The 21,686-nt window shown below is 41.1% G+C and overlaps 1 protein-coding gene and 1 pseudogene across 1 annotated transcript; both read left to right on the forward strand.

Annotated features, from left to right (window-relative positions):
• The first annotated feature begins 207 nt into the window (after positions 1-207).
• On the forward strand, positions 208-3,132 carry LOC140944645 (histamine H2 receptor-like; annotated as a pseudogene).
• An 8,663-nt stretch (positions 3,133-11,795) lies between these two features.
• LOC140944294 (adenosine receptor A2b-like) lies at positions 11,796-21,171 on the forward strand. The gene is made up of 3 exons (XM_073393449.1): positions 11,796-12,244; positions 17,696-17,907; positions 20,585-21,171. The coding sequence occupies exons 1-3, from the start codon at positions 11,806-11,808 to the stop codon at positions 21,158-21,160; spliced, it is 1,227 nt and encodes a 408-aa protein (XP_073249550.1). The 5' UTR covers positions 11,796-11,805; the 3' UTR covers positions 21,161-21,171.
• Positions 21,172-21,686: the final 515 nt, after the last annotated feature.

Below are 21,686 nucleotides of genomic sequence, written 5' to 3' on the forward strand. Positions count from 1 at the left end.
ACAACGCATTATTACAATTTGCGATTTAAAAGCTTGGCTATTACAATTCTTGAAAACTGCTATAACAACTTCTGACATGTATCACAGTTTACGAAGACCGCTATTACAACTCAAGGGCAGAACAGCCCTTTCTTATTGCGATGGGTCCATGTTCACATAACTCATCTTAAAATTTTATATGTGGCCTTTTAGACAACCTGGCGACCAATGGATAGAAACACTACCTTCACCAACGCAACAAACAGTTCAAATGCTACTGAGTTTGCGCCGATGCCCCAATTTTCTGTCCGATGGTACCTAGTTGACATCGTCTACGTTGTCGTCTCTTGCATCCTTGCTTTCGTGATTGTGCTTGGAAACTCGCTAGTGATTGGTGCATTTCGCGTCAACAGACGACTTCGCACAACAAGTAATATGCTATTGATGTCCTTAGCAACCGCTGACATGATGATCGGACAATTTCTGTGCCGATGTCGGTTTATGACTCCGTACCACACGTCTATCACTTGGGGGACATTTATAAGATCTTGGACATCATCTTTGGAGGTGTCTTCCGTTCTTAATCTGACAGTCATAAGTCTGGAGAGATGTTACGCTCTGATTTATCCCATAAAGCATCGCAACATCCGCAATGGTATGCCGCTATATATTTTTAACCAATTCCTTTCTTACGTTGATGTCAATACCCTAATACACTTTCTCCGAGATTTTAAGCACAATTTCTTTAAGAACTTCGCTTTTTTTCTTGCTTGTGGAAGTTTTGCTTCCCACCCGTCAGTTTTCTCAACAATCAGTTACCCAAAAAACTACCACGACGTCATCGACATATGCCATGGCAAAGGCATCAAATTGTCTAGACCAATTTTGGAGATTTCTGTACCAATAACTCGAAAACACAGTCTTGATGAACACTTTTTATTTATTTTTATTTTTGTCAATACGCATAAACGTGACGGGGCCTTAGAACGTAGACATTCGGCAAGGTAATGAAACTATTATGAGAGTTTAAAAATCAAAGGTGAAAGCCTTTAAGCTCGTGTCGCAAACGGAATCGGTTAGGTAAAACACTGGAAACGTGAGATCGTCAGCAATTTTCAGGGGTAAATATTACAAGGACCGAATATATGCAACACCCCAACATCAATAAATGACAGTTATGCTTTAAAAAAATGCAAGAGAGCGTTTTGAACTGAGCTTATAGTGCGACCGGGAAAACCGTAGCCTCCCACGCGGGCGTTTTTAGGGGAGCTCGTTTTTCATCCCTCCCCACATGGGAGGGATGGGGAGGGATGAAAAACGAGCTCCCCTAAAAACGCCTGCGTGGGAGGCTAGGAAAACCTTGGACACTTGAGATATCTCCGGAATGCTTATTGTGTTGTGACCAATCACAGCAAAGATCAGGACACGCGAACTGGCCACAATACCACAAACTAATGAACGCTCTTGCTTGCGGTTTAGTTTTCTCACGCCTAATTGGCTTTTCTCTTGCAAGACAATAACATTCCTGAGATGTTTCAAGTGTTCACGGTTTTCCCGGTCGCACTGTAATTTAATCCTGTATTTCTTTCTTTTTGTTTCTTACAGAGTCGGTTTTAGCCGTAATTATCGTTGTATGGGTTCTGGCTTCATTAGCTGGTTCAATGGTAAAGTTTCCCCTTTATTTCGGTATTAGAGGTATGATAACAACCGTGGCATTCTGCTTCGTTCCGCTTGTCGTTATTCTGGTAGCTTATGGCAAGATCTTTCACATAGCTAGAGCGCACGCACGTGGAAGAGGCACAAGTTCGTTCAAAAAGGTACTACTGTTCAAGGCCTGTTGAAATGGATTGACAACGGTTGTCCAACGTCCACCATTAATGAATATAGCATGCTAGGTGTTTTTGATAACCTTGTTGGGCGTTGTTGAATTGGGTGCTGGATGATGTTGGACCGGATTTAAACTAGTCGAAACGTTACATCCAACATCACCTAATATAACACTTAGTTCAATTCATTTTCGTTACCAAATACATAACATTTTTCCATTATATATTTGTTAAAAAAAACAACAACAACAACAACAACAACTACTTTCCATCGTTTCCATCGTCTTTACGTTTACAGACCACAGAACAAGAAATGACTTGGAATTTTCAAAACTAACTGTGGTTTCACTGCAAATTTTTGAACATTCCAAGGGGACGTAAAAAAAATTGACACCAATAGCTGTTGAAAGGGGTACAGGACTGTCGGTCTGGTATTTTTATATTTGTACTTTCGATTACTTTATCAGCATTTTAATTGTCGCAAGGCCAGAGTAAGCGCAATAGCGTTTAGCCAACAACTGCGGCCCCTAACAATCTACTAACCCCTTCCCCTTCCTCTGTGAAAGTTAAGCCCCATCTCCAGGCGTTCCCTGACACCCCCTCTCCCGACCATTCTTTGCAAATACTTAGCCTCAGGAAACTTTGCTGCACATTTCTCTCTCGCCCCCAGGCGTTAACTTGTTCAAAGGTACAGGGAACAACGAAGTTTTTTCCACGCCCAAGTTTAACGGCTGTGTTTTGGTTTCAGGAATTGCGTATTGCTACAACAGTGGCAGTAGTCACTGGTCTTTTTATCATTTGTTGGACGCCGTTTTTTGGCATCAACGTCGCAAGCGCACTTTGTGCGTCCTCAAGCATCGGGTGTGAAGGGTTAAGGAAAAAATCACTGAGGGTCATAATACGAATAACTAAATGTCTTCAGTACGGGAACTCGGTGTGTAATCCCATCGTTTATGGCCTCCTCAACCACGAATTTCGGCAAACGTTCCACAAGATTTTACTGGGATTGTGCTGTAAAAAGGCGCCATTGTATGACAACAGGAGTAATGCAAATGGAAATCCTCATTTACAGCAACAGTCGCCCAATCGGCTTCCATTGCCTTCTTTGATTGACAGGCGAGAAAGCAGCCGGAGAGAGTTCGGGATCCAAGTCAGACTCATACAGCCAGTTAGTTTGCAATTCGTAGATGCATTGCATGGTGTTTCCCCTGCAAACGATGATTTTTCCACTTGCCCAGTGGAGCTGTGTAACCCTGCTTTCGAATACGGCCAAGAGGAGATTGGTGTCTACCTTCACGATGCAGAATTTTTAGACACAAGACTTTAAAAAGAACAAAGTAAACTACTTTGTTGCAAAGAAATAATCCTCCTCACCAACAATTTTTTGAAAATTGCGCAGCACCCGGACCCATCATCAGTGACGTTTGCTGTTATTCCCAGCCTTGTTTTGATAAGGATTCAAAATTGTTCCATAAATTGGGGGGAAGGTGGTATCCCTGATCATGGTCCATTGCCGGTCGCAGGGTATGAATGTTTATGGCCTCGCGAATCGAGACAAAAGATGTGATCGCGTTTGAGGAGAAATGAGGGGTTAATTACAAAATCAAATGTAAGGATAGTGATGCAGCGTAGATACCAATCTCATGCAGCCTGGGAGTACGTACGGCGGTGAAACGGCAAAGAAACTGGGCACTAGGCTAAACGAACACCGGAAATCAGTGAGAGCCTGTAATCCTACAATCTAAAGTCTGCTGTGAAGATGCTATGGCCAGTGTAGAAGTTATTGGCCGGGAAAACCACCTGCTTTGACGCAAGATATGTCCAAGTTTGCACGCGGAAAATTTGGAGAAATTGCAGTTTTTGCTAAAATTACTAAATTCAAGTGGTGAAGGAGGTAGAAGGGCGCCCAGCAAAAACTGCGATGTTTGCAATTTCTGAGATTTCTCCTAAAATTGCGAAAAATTGGAGAAATCGCAGTTTTTGCTAAAATTAATTAAGTCTACTGAGTGTCTGAGAGGAGGTACAAGGGTGCCCAGAAAAAACTGCAATTTCTGCTATTTCTGCGATTTCTCCAAAAATTGCGAAAAATTGGAGAAATCGCAGTTTTTGCTAAAATTGATTAAATCAAGTGTTACGTACAGATTTATGGAGACAAATATTGAGATTGAAAAGGGTGTTATAATTGGCTAAACAAATTATAAAGGAACGTGCATGTAGACCCAAGTAATTGTTCCATTGTTTCTCTCTATATATGGTGCTTATGCGTAGTTATTTCAGCCAAGAGAGAATGCCTGGAGTTCCTGTTAATCCGCACTCTTTTATGCATTAATATACAACAGCACCAGCACATTCTCTTCTTCAAAGTTTTAGCAAACGCAGTCTAATAATTAACCGATCCTATGGTAAATGCCAAAAAAGTTTTCGCGTTGGCGTCGTCTTACCTACCTAGTACTTTAACATTGAACTCATCCTTTACAGTAATGATCTACCAAAAAAGTTCATTAAAACTACGAAATGATAACAGTCTTGTTCAAAATGCTTGTTTATGCGTTATTATTCTCCATTATCCCTATAGACCACCAGTAAAAGTGTCAATCAAGAAAAAAAATAAATGTTACGATTGTTTTAAATACAATGAACAATCGAAGAGATGTTTTTTTTTAAATCAAATAAGAATACTTCCAGTCAAAGCACAGTCATTTTTAATGAAACCATTAAAGCACATATCAAGAAAATTGTCCAGTAATATATCAGTGCCTGTAACTAAATGTCTATCTGAATTGCTTCTTTAAGTTCTCTCCTTTGGCAAGTCTCGAGTCTGCTGCTGATCATTCATTCTCTGTAAAGAAAGTCAAATCAAAGCTTTTAAAGTGATTGGTTGTTGATTTTTACGCTGGCATGGTAAATAAATGCAGGGTGTCTTTGGTGTATTTCAACATAACAACTATTGAGGAAATTAAATACACCCAAAAAGCCAATTCAATTCAAAGGGATAAATGTGTCGTGTTCCTCCAGCAAAGACATATAGTTCTTCCAGGGCAAAATTACAAACTGTTCTGGAATTAAAAATACATGTACACCTAAATATAGTCTTGTCTTCCCCTAGTTCGCTGTCCTAACTTCCTATTTTCAAGAGATTACCAAGTCTTTTCGATTTATATCGCCCAAAGTCTTACGGAAAATTCATTAGTGCCATCTTTCACGAGCAAAGATTTCCAAGTCTTTTCAGTTTATAATTAAAAGTCCTTTTCGCCGGCATGCCTGCGAATTCAACTGGAATTCATCTTCTCATGCATGCCGGCGGGGAACTCGGGACCTGCGATGTTTCTCGGTGGCACTTTGACCTCATGTGTCGGAGTAGTATCGCAAGCAGTACCGGCGGCTACCTCGCAAGTACTTCGGCGGCGTATGAGATCCAGGCTTAAGACATAGTGTGTATCTAAAAAAAAGCAATACCAACCACGCCTTCAGACATTACCTCTCCTCGACCGCTATGGCAGCAACTAAGCACAACAAGCCTTGCATGTGGACGCGCCCATTGGACATCTGAGACTTTCAAAATATAATCTTCTTCTTTGGGAGCCTTTTTCTTTGATCTTGGTTCTTGACATTCTTCCTATCCTGCATTTGGAGCCAGAGCAATTTCGCCTGTTTCTTTTTTTCCATGAGCAGCTATGTGCACCAGTGCAACAGAGGTGATTCGATCCAGCACGGCCTGTTTGGTTGCTTCTTTTCCTGTTAGAGGCTGGACTTTTAAAATCCCTCCAATCTTCTTTACTTCCTTTGCAGCGTTCTCGAGCTTTTTAAACACGGGTTTACCACATTTAGTAACCATCTCCAAACAGTCATCGGCCAAAGCCTGAGCACGACCTTCCTCAGCAGCATACAAAGCCTCCTCGATCTTCTCGAGTTTTAAAAGCATTCTCCATAACCTTTGGTAACATTTACGGTAGAGCTCGCGGAAAGTTATTTTCCACACGTCTTCAGCCTGAACATTAGCCCTAAGGATGTTCAAAAGGTTTACACTCGACTGATAACTTTCCGAAGCTTCTTTAAATTCTCTAAGCGATTGATGTATTTCGCCAATGTTAGCATATGTCATTCCTTCTAGCTCCTGGTCACCAGTCTCTCTGGCTATAGATAATGCTTTCTTGTGACAGCTGAAGGCTTCTTCAAAATTTTGAAGGCCTTTGTAAGTTTCGCCGAGATTGCAGTAGCTCCGCCCTTCACTGTATTTGTCGCAGGTGGCTTTCGCAATTGCCAAGTGCTGGTTGTGGTAATTGAGGGCTTTGTTAAAGTCTCCGAGCTCTTGTTCTACGTTACCTAGGGAACCCAGGGCTCGCCCTTCTCCGGCCTTATCACTTACTTCGATGGCAATTGTCTGACGCTTTTCATAGTTCTCTTTGGCCTCTTCAAACTTTCCGAAGCTAATATAGCCTCGTCCTTCTCCGAGCTTATCGCCTAGTTTTTTGGCAATGGACAAACGTTTCTTGTGGTACTTAATCGCTTCTTGGAAGTTTCCGAGACTTTGAAACATATTGCCGAGATTAGCGTAAGCCTCTTTTTCTCCAGCTTCATTTCCCATTTCTTTGGCAATAAAAAGATGTTTTCTATGGTACTGTATGGCTTCTTGGAAGTTTCCAAGGATCCTAGAAACGCACCCAAGGTTGCAATACGCCCTTCCTTCACTGGCCGCATTTCCCACTTCTTTGGCAATCTGCAGATCCTGTTCGTGGCACTCCTTGGCCTTTTGAAAATCACCGAGGCTTTTGTAAGCGACGCCTAGATTACAACTGGAGATTCCTTCCTGATTCCTGTCGCCGATTTCTTTTGCAATTGACTGGTGTTTTCGGTGGTTATTGATGGCTTCCTCAAATTTTCCGAAGTCTTGATACGCGTTGCCAATATTGCAATAGGCGCTTCCTTCTTCAACCTTGTCCTTCAGCTCTTTGGCAACAGAGAGTCGTTGCATGTAATAGTTCAAGGCCTCTTCGACTTTTCCGAGACAATGACAATCAGTGCCGAGGTTCCCAAAAGCCCGTCCCTCTGCGGCACAATCTCCAGTTTCCTTACTAATAGAAAGGTATTTCTCATGATACTCCACTGCTCTCTTGTAATTGCCGAGGCTTTGATAAGCAGCTCCGAGATTACAATAGGCTCTGCCCTGTCCAGCTTGGTTGCCTTCATCAGTGGCAAAGGTTAAACTTTTCTGGTGGTACTCTATAGCTCTTTAGTGCTTCTCTTTCCTATCAATAATGTATCATAGTTTCCCAGGAAACTGCAAAGCCATTCATTCCCATTTCTTTACTACGCGACTAACGACACACCACGCGAAGGACTTCGTAAAGCTTAAAGCCATGCCAGAAAGAAACCTCTGCTCGCAGGTCACTTTTATTATATATCGCGGCAATGCCTCGTAACCAGAGAATGGGTACTGGATTGATATCAGGGCCGATATAAATACGGTCAACTCTCTCGTAAGCGACAACCCTTGGTGCATGACAAAGTGATCACGGTTTACGAAAAGTAATCTCGATGAGAGAGTTGAATGTACAATTAAACATTTATCTGTCCGGACTCGCCAGTGACGCGTTCAAGAAAAGAATAAAGAGACCCCAGATCCTGAATAACATCCATTTTGACAACAACTGCAACTGAAATAATAATTAATATAATTGAAATAAAAAACGAGATCATCTTATTGAGATTTTGAATAAGAGGTCGGAATTTACTGTAACGAATTTGCTAATTGACTGAGTTGTGGCTGAAGTGTCCTACCTTGAAGACATAAAGTGGCGGGTGCTGAAGCTGCTAATAGCAATCACCGAACTGTGAAATATATATATGTATAACGAGAAATGTGACTGTGGGTTCTCAGAAAGGGACAAATCCCTGGGACAAGGGGATCCGAGGAATTTAATACATTGTTTGAACAAGGAAGCGCGGGTGTGTGACAGACAAGCACTACAAACTGCCCATGCACCCCTAAAGAATTCCGTTAACATTAAGGACCCTAAGCAGTTATTGCTGCGAGCATACCATTTGTGATTGTCCGTAGTCAATGAGACAGTGTTGAACATGAATGAGACAGTGGCGGATCTAGGGGAGAGGTCCTGGCACCCCCTTATTTTTTGACGAAAACTGAGGCCGGAGGGGCGTAAAAAAGTTTTTTTGAATCACCGCAACCCCCCCCCCCCCCCTTATCTCAGGCTCTGGATGACCACCATCCTCGGAGACCCAGGGGCCGCCAGTCGGGTCGGGAGAAAGGGCGCGACGAAAGTTTTCAAGTACAGGCGAAAGAGCCCCTGGGTACCGACTCTCACCGAACTATTTCCACAAATTCAAGCGGATGCCAGTTTCTGATTGGGCACAAAAAATGCTTTGTATTATTGAGCCCAATCGGCGAACAGTTTCTCTTGAGTTCTTTTCGTGGGCTCGTACACGACGGCTATTGCCCGGTTCGCTCATAAAGCTTGTGCGAACAAGGAAAACTTCTATTTTCTACTTTCCTAACCAGAAACGAAGGAACTACCGATGAGTCGAAAAAACGTTTGCTATCAGCAGGAGCAATTCAATTTGCCCCGGGAATATTCTGTTTTTGACTCATCGCAATGTATCGTAAATAATAGCAAGTTAAAGATGCGTAGGCGACGAGAAAGTCAAATAAGCAATAGCTTGACACGGCAAAACAACAACTTTGCACGTGCATCACACTTTTTTGTACATTTCTTTGCCGTCAACTGCACGACTACCCGTGAAAATGCCTAATTTCATGTTTTGTGAAGGACGTAAACAAGCAATGACAAAATTCATTCTCTTCATGAACTTGAAAATGTTGATAGAAATTCATCTCCAGAAGAGTTCGCTTGCCTTGACAAATAGAAATAGAAACTAAAAAAATGTGAATTCCCTTTTCCGTGCGATGGTTTCGTGGTTGTCAGCGGTCGTTGTATCTTTTAAAAATTCCCGAATATATACGCAAGACGTGACCGATGCATGCGTGAATACCTGTTGTAAGCTCAAGCTTGTATTTTTGGAAAAGCGTCTTTATCTTTCGGGCAGACAGTATTTTGATGGGGACAACCCGCGATTGAAACAATAGCCGTCGTGTATGAACTCACGAAAAGAACTCAGGAAAAACTGTTCGCCGATTGGGCACAATAATACAAAGAATTTTTTGTGCCCAATCAGGAACCGGCATCCGCTTGAATTTTTGGAAATAGTTCGGTGAGAGTCGGTACTCAGGGGCTCTTTCGCCCGTACATGAAAACTTTCGTCGCGCCCTTTCTCCCGACCCGACTGACTGCCCCTGGGTCTCCGAGGATGGATGACCACTTGTAATTGTCCTGTGTGGGGCTCAAGTGCTTTATATTACAGCTATTTCGAGAAAGGTTGTCGGAAAATATGTGCGCGCGACAATCCCGAAAGGTAATATGGGATATGATCAAAATACTGTTCCTGACACTGTAGCTGTCGAACTTACTTTTGTTGCTTTCCTTTAGCACTCGCAAACATATGTCCATGGCCTATCGTGTCATCCTTTCAAATTCCTTTGAAAAACAGCAAACTTAAAATCACCCACAATACCTTACAGGATTGTCGCGTGCACTTTTACCGACAACCTTTCTCGAAATAGCTGTATGCGTTCTTCTCTGGACGGGAATTTTTTTTCAATTCGCCATTTTCACATAGACCATAATTCACCTTGTTTACCCCCCAAAATTTTGCGTAACCTTCGTCTTCGATTTCTCTAGGGACGACTGTAATGCCCAGGAGGAAATACAATTAGAAACAACTGTTCTATAAAGTATAGATACTAAAAGGAGAAAATTGATCACTCTTTGGGCTTATTGTGTTATCAATCTGTCAGCAGACAAACACATGAAAACAATAGAGATGGCCCCTCCTCCCTGAATTGCATCAATGACAGACAGCTCTGCAACAACGTTTTATTAAAATATGAAACCGCTCTTAAGACAGGTGACAATTCATCTGACAATGCAGAACTTACAAATTCTATGCTGAATTTTTTAATTTCGTGATAGAGAATCTTGTCGATATGACAACCTTGTGAGAAACACCAGCAACGATCAACAAGGCTGCCTTGTCTGAGAACTGCATAATAATACGGTATCAATTACACAATTACGACTTCCATCTTTACTTGTATTATTGACTGTACTGTAAATCGGATCTCAACAAAACAAAATGAAATATATATAAATATGACAAAATTGCGCCCATTTTAAAATTGGGAACACGTCCGCAGATAAAAGCAGCATTTTTCTGTTTTTTTTTTTTTTCATAAACTGCGAACTTCAGTCAAAATAGAATTGAATACCTAAATTTTGCGCGATATTAAGGCACTTTGTTAACTAACCAGATAATGCCGTCAACCCTAATAGAACAAATAAAAATAATAAAACAGAAAAATGCTGCTGTTATCTGCGGACGTGTTCCCAATTTTAAAATGTGCGCAATTTTGTCATATTTTCTTTTGTTTTGTTGTTGATTTTTTTTACTAGGCAACAACTATGTGATAAAGTATACTTAAATAAGGAATTAAAGATATGTTCCTGTTAGTAAGTATTGTTAATGTTTTACATTCACAAGATGCGATAAATTCAAACTAAAATGTACTAGTCATGAAGGTATGTATGGTGCGCATTATGTTGGAAATTTGAGCATAACGTCAAAACAGTGAATGTTGTGACGCAGATTTTTAACAGGTTCGTAGGATAGGTTTGTCTTGAAATTTTAAGATGTTGCAGTAAATCAATCTCTATGAAAGTGTTAGACCTTGTTATATACATTATGAAGATTATGTAAAGAGATTTTTAAAAGAATCGTTGTAGTCGTTTCAGAGACATACAAAAAAGCGCTAAAAGTCAAAATTTTCAATGAAGTTGCACTTATACAGATGGCGAGGAAACGGGTTAGTTTTCAAGATCGCGAGGACGAAAATACACGAAAATTTCCTGCATCGAAATATGATATTAAGCAGCATTCTGACGCTGCTTAAGAATAATTTGAGTCATTTGCATAACGCTTTCATTAAATAGTCTATCAGGGCTATTGAAAATTTAAGTTTTGAAATATATTTTCGTTTTAGTCGAATTCAAACATACAGAATTTTTTGCTTCTTACGGAGATTGTTTGCTAAACACCAAAATTTAAGTTCCAAGTGTTGGATTTCCAGTAGCTGGTCTAGATCCCACAAAATTCGGCTTTATTGTTGTCATAGTAATATCGATTCTACTTAAAACTACATTTTCACAAATTTCAATCCACACGCAGCTAATTACTGGTGAAAATTTTATAGCGATCGGACAAGGAAAAAATCACAAAATATCGGTATGGCCTCTGAAAAACTGTATCGAAACACCTTAAAGCAATCGTAAGTTTTTACCGAAATGGCAGTCTTTCTTGGTCTTTCTTACGATTTACGTCCCAATAATATGCCTTCTGAATATTAATGAGTTTTTGAAGATAGCTAACCTCAATCAGGACCTCAATATATAATGGACCTTCTGCTTTTGTTTTTACCTCTTTTTAACCTTGCTGAATCACCTTAAAAACGAAATGAGACCAATCAATTTGACAGCGTATCATGAAAACGAGATGAAAGACTTCTTTCCACGAAATCGAGCCCGCGCCTGTACGTCCACAATAAGGAAGCAGGGTTAAAAAAAAGTGATAATTTGAGTCCATCTGCACTGCACCCCATTTTCTGCAAGCTGAGAAAAGTATACTCCAATAAAACCGTTGCAGCATTCATTTGCCTTAGCTAAAAATTATGACAAAATTGCCGACATTTTTTGATGTTTGCCAAATCGGGAAATTTGTCGAGTGCCAATTAAGACTGGCTCATAAGCTAAAAATATTCCAAAATAAATGAGAAATAACTTGTGTGAAGGGTCCATGTTTTTTTTATTGCGATGGGTCTATGTTAGAATTGCTGTCAATTTTATATTTTGTCTCGTAGACCAACCGGCCACCAATGGATAGCAACAAATTTTTCACTACATTCGCGAACTCAACAAATACTTCAAATGCTACAACTGGAATTGAACGTATACCCCAACTTTCTGTCCGATCGTACCAAGTTGATATCGCCTTTGTTGTCGCCTTTTGCATCCTTGCTTTGATGATTGTGTTTGGAAACTCGCTGGTGATTGGTGCATTTCAAGTCAACCGACGACTTCGCACAGCAAGTAATATGTTATTGATATCATTAGCAACCGCTGACATACTGATCGGAACAATTTCTGTGCCGCTGTATGTTTATGTATCAGTAACAAACGGCTATCAATTACGCACCGTTTATATGATCTTTGACATCATCTGTGAAGTGTCTTCGGTTCTTAATCTCACAGCCATAAGCTTGGAAAGATGTTACGCTCTGCTTTATCCCATAAAGCATCACAACATCAGCAAACGTATGTTGTGCAAAATATATTATTTTCAATTATTTCTTACTGAAATTGCAGAGCCGAGGCTACAGATGTTGGTGCCAATACCCTCAAAGGTTTTCCTCCTTGATTTTAAACACCATTTCTTCTTCTTCTTCTTGATGACCATGCACTTTGGCCCCGTCCACACTACTGCGTTTTCCTTTTGAAACGCAAAACATTTGGATGCGTTTAGGCCTCTCCATCCACACTAATACGCTAAGCGGTTTCATAGAAAACGCATCGATTTGAAAACGCTCTTAAAAATGGATCAAAACAAAAATGCATACACATCGTATTAGTGTGGACGGTGGCTTAGCTTGGAAAGTTTGCGATTTTTGATACAAGCACCAAAATTTGTAGGAACATATACATTCTCATACTAGTCATATCCAGATATAGAGCCAAGTGAAATTTTCTAATTTCAGCTAGTTAGCAGCTAGTAAAATTTTCAGACGCGAGGCCCCCTCGAAGTACATTTCTTGCTGTTTTTTGTGATTTAATACACGTTTCCTTTCAAAATACATATACAATTGCTTAAATTTGGAGTCAAATTGTTATTATCTTCTCTTCTTTTTTATACTAATAATTTTAATTTTCTCGGAAAATTAATTATTTGAATAAGGCCGTAATTTGGAATTTATCTGCACGTGCTTTTTCTCAACTTTCTCTTGGTTTTCACTCTGAATTTTGGACATGCGCCTCGATCGCTGCATGCAGCTAGAGAATATTATTCAGGCCGGTTTGATGGAAGAACAAAAGAAAATGGGTTGACGAGAAGACGTGGAAATCAAGCAGTAACATCAAACTATTGACAGGTTAAAATGTATTATTTGCCAGAAAGAGGGGCCAAAACTAAATGTCAGTCAACTGGGAAGCCAAGTCAGGCTGCATTAACATTACTCAGCTTCTTAAATTCAATAGCGTGAAGCACACCCGTAAAACAGAAGAATGTACTCGGCTTGTCAAAAGTTAAGAGACTCCATTACCAGTTCACATCGGTGTGATGCTTCATATGAAAACACGCAAGAGGGATCTTATAGACAGACTACATTCACCTGGCATGTGAAGTTCGAAGTGCTAAGATTGCTAAGATTGTCGTCAGATATGGCAAACGCTGTTTATGAACACTTCAAGGAGACGGACACGGTATGCCCTCCAAACTTGAAAACAAACGTATTCACTACAGCCGCGGTTGATAATCTCCACCCCAACAGTTCGTCGACAAAGGCAGTAAGTTCATTTCATGTCACCAGCATTTCACTAATACAGCACCCTTAACCGTGGAAGGGAAAGGTGTGGAAAACGCAAGCTTTAAGCAAAGAAATGTGTCTGCATCAAAGACTACAGGCCCACTGCCATCCAGCTACACCAACATATATACCTCCTTGGTCATGTCAAAAATTAAACAAGGTGGTTTTAAGAATGCCAAGTATGCAGTGTAATGTGAAGGGTGATGATGAAGCATTATCGCTGACCACAATGAAAGAGACTGAATGGCTCAACCATATGAGGCAGAATGTAGAAGAGAGACAAAGAGGATATGCAACCCACTGTTGCCAAGCAAGCTGGAAATGGAGTATCATGGTCTGCTTACCACGGAGAACGACAGAAACGCGACAACCGGCACGATGCCAGAGTTCGTTGCTGCCTCTTCTTGCAGAAGCTGCTCACTCTATAGCCATGATCAAGCATGGCATAACTGTTGCTATGAAAGCTGTTGAACACCTCAACCAAGGGCAAAACGCAGTTATAGCATTCGATCAACCCATATTTGGTTTAGCTAAGGAAATACCATAGAGATATCAAGACACCATGGCAGAAGATAAGCTGGTAGATATGATTGGTGGACTTCTCATAGAGTTAGCCGTTCTCAAAGCAATAGGATCATGGCTGTTGGGAAGTGGATGGACAGAGGCTATTGCTCAAGTCGGGATAACCACCAGTGGAAGGGCTGAGTCATTAGTAACTTCTACGCACATTACACGTACAAGATACGTCCATCAAGTGACGGCATCCTCAACAGAGGCCCTACAAGAATTACTACGCAAAATCCGCGGAGAACGCTCCTCCATTCCCCAAATGGTGCAAAGATCATGCTAGCAAGATCCCACAGTTCCAATTCTGGAATATGAACCTCACGTTTGAGTTACTTATTCTCATTCTCGTGCGCTCCTTTCGACAATCGGACTTCAGACAGTATACAGCTGCTTTGACGGCAATTACCCCTTGGACGTTCGCTCTAGATCGCACTAATTATTCGCGATGGCTACCTGTTCATATTAGGGACATGGTAGAACTACCAAATAAACACCCGCAAGTCTACAAGGAGTTCTCGACAAGTGGTGGAAAATTTACAGTGCAGAAGATGACCAACACTTTTTCTTCTATACCACTAGACCAGGCTCATGAACAGAATAATGAGTTAATCAAGGGGGACGGCGGGGGGGTATTGGAATCACTGAGACTCCTGGTGCACTTTTAAGATGGATGGTGGCTGGACCGGAGCTTGCAAGGGTGGTAAAAGAGTTTGAGAGTACATTAAAGGAGGACAACACCGACCAGACTTGAACAGCTTACCATGAGCAATCCAGAGCTTGACAAGGGGGTTTCATAAGTCATGTTCAATCTCTGGTATCTACTAAAGAAAAGAGCTTGGCAACCCATTTGAAGACCTGATCTCACTTGTATCGAAAGACATATAGCTGATCCAGCAAAGCTACTTTGAACAATATTGAGTCAATTGGAAAGGGGCAGTATGAACTCTTCATCAAAGAAAGGTAGGCTTACGGAGAGATCTAAGCCAATCGACGACAGCATTTCAAGAAATAATCTTCGTTTGTGGAAACCAGGGTCTAAGATTTCAACATGAAAAGAGAAAATGAAGCTAAAATCTGTAGAAACTGCTGTTTTCGAAGCTATACATCGGATGTCGAAGTCGAGATGGCGACCTCGATGATTTTCTTTCTCATGATGATCAAGGCTCTTCTCTTTCATTATCGGACTGTGAGAGAATTAGGTCAGGTAGCAATTGTGACCTAATACAGTGCATGGATAAATTGGTGGGCACATGAGAGAAACACTCATCGGTTGTTGTATTGGACTTGCATTCTGCCACAATTCTGTTCATGGAATACAGCGAGGAAGGTCTTTCTGCCCTAAATCAAACAGTCAATTGAAAATGTACAAAGGCTGGATTTGGTGTGGGATGAATATATCCCTAACAGTTTAAAAGCCAACGCAAGGCAGAAGAGAGGCACTGGCGCCAGAAGGAAGAGTTTTTCCTTCTGCTATGGTACTCCGAAATTGGCAAGAATTCTTACGTTTAGATAACAACAAGAAGGAGCTGTTCCTGTTCGTGTCAGAGCAGGTCGTGAGAACAGCGATCAAGGGCGAGCAAATCATAGTTACACGAGGAGAAGAGGTACTCTGCTCTCCACCTACGACAAGAAGGAATAAATTGTCACCCTGTTTGCATGAACAAGTAGACACCAGAATGATGGTTTATATACCAGTCAGTCATGACTCGATCAACAGACACTGACGTGGTAGTGTTAGTTGTTGCTACTTTAGACCTAAAGGAATTATGGTATCCTATGGAACCAGAAAAAACCACAGGATCCTACTGGTACACCTCTTTGCAAAGGCTCTTGGTCCGTCTAAGTCAAAGTATCTCCCCATCTTCCATGCCCTTACAGGGTGCGACACAACATCCTTCTTCGCTGGGAGAACTTTCCAGATGTTACAAGGACATTTCTGGACCTGACAGGGACCCCCTCTAATATTTCTGAGGAGAATCTGTGCACAATAAAACGATTCGTCATTCTGATTTGCGACAGGACTAGCCACTTCAGCAAGGTGGGTGTTAATTTAGAAAACAATCGGTTTCTTCTTGAGAAATTGTGATCGTGTAATGTTTGCATTTATTTATAGTTACTATTTGGTATTTGTTCCAGGTCAATGATGCCCAAAAGTACTTGTTCGCCAAGAAAAAGGGAGAGGGTTGGAAGGCCTCCCACCCAGTCGTGACGCTCTGGAACAACACGTGAGGCGCGCCGTATATCAAGGAGGAGGACACATGTGGGGACGGGCAACCGCCAGCAAGCCTGTTCTTCCTGAACCACCAAATTGGGGCTGGACCCTTGGACGAAAAGAGCAGCTGCAACCACAATGGGTTACGCTTAACTAGCAGCTGCTGTCATCTGTAAAGAACTGGTCCATTGTGGTTGTAAAAAGAGTTGCAGCAGAATATGCAAATGATTGTGTAAAGGCAGCCCTTCCATATACTCCGCTTTGTATATGTGATGGACAATGCATTCGTGACTAATTTGTATGATATTAAATATTCAAAGCAACTAAAAGGGCTATTGTCATGAGGAGATTGTTGTTTTGTGCCAATTCTTTGCTGAAGCTTAGTGCCTTTACCCATACAAAACAATGCTCCAGTAGAGTTAGGGAAAAGAAAGCATCAAGGAGCAGAAACCATTGTACATTTTTTGGTGATTTTAGCAGGCACGGCATTAAAACTTGACAATGTTGGACCAACGTTTCCATGTTTTGCTTCAGATCCTAGCAACCGACGAAACTAGGCCATTATTGTTAGAATTCAATTGCAACGAAGACACATTGTAGGTTTTTTTCAAAAAGAAAGTAGATGGTGTGATATAGCCTCTTTAATTTTTATTTTCCTGTTGCCATGAAAACATATTGTTAAGTGGCATGTAATAAAGAAGACGTCCGTGCAAAACAGATTAATACCAATGACTAAAATGATAGTATTTCAGGATAAACTAGGACAAGCAACAACTGTCATAAATTTTAATTAATTGTGGTTTCTATGGAAAACGACCTATTTTGGGCTTGGCACTATATCTGAAAATTTTTGTATTGGCGGACTTCTATGGGTGTGCCAAATTTCATGCTTGTATCAAAAAGTGCACAATTCACCTGAACTTTGGAGCTAAGCCGCCGGACTAAAAACGCATTAAGGTTAAAACAATGTCCGAAAATATCGCAGGCGCGTGTGTTTGTAGCATGCACACAGAGTTCAACTTACGTGACAACGTGCAATTGCATCGTTTTCGAAAGTTTTATTGTGGACAGATGAAAAAGCATCAGAACGGTAGTGTGGACGCGACTCGATCGATTCGTTTTCGATGACAACGAAAATGCATACTTTTGAAAACGCATTTGTGTGTCTACGGGGCCAAAACCTAGACAGTAAGGCAGTGAAACGGTTACGAGTGCTTTATTGCAATCGGAATCGGTCATGCAAAAGACTTGAAACATGAGATCGTTAGCAATTTCCAGAAAGAAAAATAAAAGGGCCCACATGTTCGCCTTAGCCCACCGTTATTAACAGTTGATACCTATTAAAACATGAAAACGTGCGTTTTGAACTGAATCAAATTATGCTGCATTTCTTTTTGTCGCTTACAGGGTCGTTGTTAGCCGTAATCTTCGGTGTATGGGTTCTAGCCTCATTCGCTGGATCGATGGTAGCGATTCCTGTACAGACTGGTGTGACAGGTTTGATAATAACCGTGACATTCGTCTTCGTTCCACTTATCGTTATTTTGGCAGCTTATGGCAAGATTTTTCGCATAGCTAGAGCGCATGCTCGTGGCAGAGGCGTGAGTTCCTTCAAAAAGGTACCAATGTTCAAGCCGGTTAAAATGGATTGTCAATGTTGGTTCAATAGCCAGCATTGCTGGCTGTAACGTTTGAGATCCTTTTGAAAACCTTGTTGAGCGGTGTTGGGTGCTAGATGATGCTAGACCGTGTTAAACGAGTTCAAACGTTTCATCGAACATTACCTAACACTTGGTTTATTTTCGTTACCAAATACACAATATTTTCCAACATATTTTTTAAAAAGAATATTAATAACCCTTATTATTAAAAACTGAATCATTTGTTAATGCAATTCGAGCGTTTTGATTGGCTTAGCCATCATGTCACATGAGCCATTATACCATGATCTCCATATATAGTCAGTGTACGCGTCAGTTCAAAGCTGAGACTTTTTTTTTGCGAAGGATAGAATGGCGCCTGAAGAAAATTGAATCGTTTTAATTCTTAGAAATACTCGAAAATGCAATTTCATATGGAAAAAAAACAAACAAATAAAAAAGCCACAAGAGTTTGTTTGAAAGTTTATCGAAAAACACATGAAAAGACAAGAAACTAAAATACCTCGACCAGCTACGAAAGAAGACAAGTATTGTTTCTCCATGACCGCGAAGCCACTCGCCGATAGATAACTGCAGCCTGATCATCCGACATAAAGAATATAAATCACAAGCAACTAACAGGCTATGCAGCCATTCACTACAGCAATCAGGCGTCAGTATAGCTTCTTCTCTCGTTAAGCAAAACCAGCTGGCGGCTTCAAACAACTTCATAACAAGCTTTACATGAGTTTCTAAGTGGCAACCGAGGGAATAGTTTTCCTCCATCGTTCTTACTTTTGTAACTGCACCAAAAATCCAAATTCACAGTAATTTCGACGGCTGCACTTAAAAATTCTTTTTGTTCGCAGGTAAATGAAGGCATGGGCCCCAAATGATTTAGTGAAAAAGTGATGAGGGGTGCTCTATCTCTGAGCACTTAAGCACAAGAAAGATGAGACTCTGCCAGATACAGACATGTGTGTTTTCTGTTCTGGTGTTTTTCAATTATGCAAATGTTGTCACGTGACTCCACACGGTCAGAAAACAATGGCAACACTTTTTGTTGTGAGTTATTAAACCGGACTGGCCTTGGCCTCTTTTGAATTTTTTACTGTTTTAGAAAATATACGGTTTTTTCAACTAGACCCATTCCTCCAAGGCATTTTTATCAGATCTTAACGCCTTCGCTTTTAAATATCTAAAAAAGGCCAAGCACAGAAGTGATTTATTAAACGGCCTTAACATTATGCAACCGGTAAAAAAGTTGAGGACATACGAAAAAGTGTTACGTTTCAAGAACAATCTTTTTCAGCCGATGGAGGTCACGTGACCTAATTTGCATAATTTTAAAGCACGAAATCGGCACAAACTAAAAATGAGAGCAGCTGGCAAAGTTTTATGTGTCTACATCTAAAGCTCTTAGATGTAGATCACCCCCTCACTTTTGAAGTGAGCAAATTGAGGCAAATTGAGGCCCATGCCTTAATTTACCTGAGTTCTCATTACCTGGGAGTTTTTTAGCTACCATGCTGTGTAAAATCCTAGAATCCCGATGAATTTTTAAAATTGTTCAAGCTAATGACGTATTGATTTTTCATTCATGATAATTCATCCAGTTCGTTCGCGCGTTGAGAGTGTTGATAGACGTGTGACACGTGAAAAGTGGAAGTCCCTTGTCTTTTCCGGCTTGTTCTAACAAAATAAAGTCGGGGAGGTTTATCGAGATTTTGTAGGCGTTTTTAATTAAAAAAAAATTATTCCACTCGCGCTTGTTGGTTATGAGATGATTATATATGAGATGATTATAGCCATCATTGGCTATCTACCATCTCATATCCAACGCCAGTGGCAGACCCAGGGGAGGGGCCTCCCTTACTTGTAGACCAAACTGGGGCCCGAATAGGCCCGAACAATTTTTTTTTTGAGACTGGCCCCACTCCTTTTCTCAGGGTCTGGATGACCCCCCCCCCCCCCGCCCCTCCCCTTAGCTGAAGGTCTGGATCCGCCACTGAACGCGCCCTCGTGGAATAATTGTTAATTGAGATAACTTTTTCATATAAAATATGGTTTTCAAAAAGGATCTCATAGACTTAAAAAAAAAATGCAAAATACTCATAATTGTAAAAACTGTTTAAATGTACAAGATATTAACTCAAATTCATTTAAATTACAAATTTAAAAAGATTACGTTTAATAAAGCGACAACAACTGTCCATCGTTTCCATCGTCTAACGTGTACAAACCAAAGAAATGACGTCAGGTTTTCAAAACTAAATGTAGTGGTGTTACTGCAAAGTAAGGGGACGTAAAAATACCCCGACACCACTGTCAAAAGGAGTATAGGACTGTTGGTCTAAAATTTTTGTATATTACTTTATTAGCCTTTTAATTGTCGGAAGGCCAGAGTAACCGCAGTACCGTTTAGCTAGCTACTGGGGGCCCCGAACACTCTACTAACCCCTCCCCCTCCCCCCAGGAAAGTTAAGCCACATCTCTAGGGGTTCAAGACGGCACCTCCCCTTTAAAAAATCCTAGTCTCTTGTAACTTTGCTGCGCATTTTCTTCCCTCCCCCTCCCCCCACCTCCCAGTTGTTTACATGTTAAAAGGTACCATTAGAACAATAAAGATTTAATGTTGGCTGTGTTTTGGTTGCAGGATTTGCGTATTGCTACAACGGTGGCAGTAGTGACAGGTCTTTTTATCATTTGTTGGACGCCGTTTTTTGGCATCAACTTTGCGTTCGGACTTTGTTCGTCCTCAAGCATCGGGTGTGAAGTACGAACCAAAAAACCACTAACGCTCGTAGTACGGATAATTAAATGGCTTCAGTACGGAAACTCGGTGTGTAATCCCATCGTTTATGGCCTCCGCAACCGCGAATTTCGGCAAACGTTCCACAAGATTTTACTGGGATGGTGCGATAAAAGGGGGCCATTGTATGACAGCGGGAATAATGCAAATGGCAATCCTCATTTACAGCAACAGACACCCAACCGGCTTGTAATGCCTACTTTGATTGACAGGCGAGAAAGCAACCGGAGAGAGTTCGGGATCCAAAACAGACGCATACAGCCAGTTAGTTTGCAATTCGTAGATGCATTGCATGGTGTTTCTCCCGGAAATGATTTTTCCTCTTGCCCAGTGGAGCTGTGTAACCCTGCTTTCGAAGACGGCCAAGAGGAGATTGGTATCTATCGTCACGATGCAGAATTTTTAGACACAAGACTTTAAAAAAAGAACAAAGTAAACTTTTTGTTGCAAAGAAATAATCCCCCTCATCATCAACAATTTTTTGAAAATTGGGCAGCACCCGGACCCATCATCAGTGACGTCTGCTGTTATTCCCAGCCTTGTTTTAATGAGGCTGCAAAATTGTTCCATAAATTGGGGGAAGGTGGTAGCCCTGATCATGGTTCATTGCCGGTCGCAGGGTATGAATGTTTATGGCCTCGCGAATCGAGACAAAAGATGTGATCGCGTTTGAGGAGAAATGAAGGGTTAATTACAAAATCAAATGTAAGGATAGTAATGCAGAGTAGATACCAATCTCATGCAGTCTAGGAGTACGTACATCGGTGAAACGGCAAAGAGAGTATTGTAGGCACTAGGCTAAACGAACACCGGAAAAAGTGAGAGCCTGTAATCCTACAATCTCAAGTCTGCTGTGAAGATGCTATGGCCAGTGTACAAGTTATTGGCCCGGAAAACCACCTGCTTTGACGCAAGATATGTCCAAGTTTGCACGCAGTAGCAAAAA

Source organism: Porites lutea, chromosome 7 (assembly GCF_958299795.1).
Source record: "Porites lutea chromosome 7, jaPorLute2.1, whole genome shotgun sequence".
In the NCBI taxonomy this organism is placed as follows: domain Eukaryota; kingdom Metazoa; phylum Cnidaria; class Anthozoa; order Scleractinia; family Poritidae; genus Porites; species Porites lutea.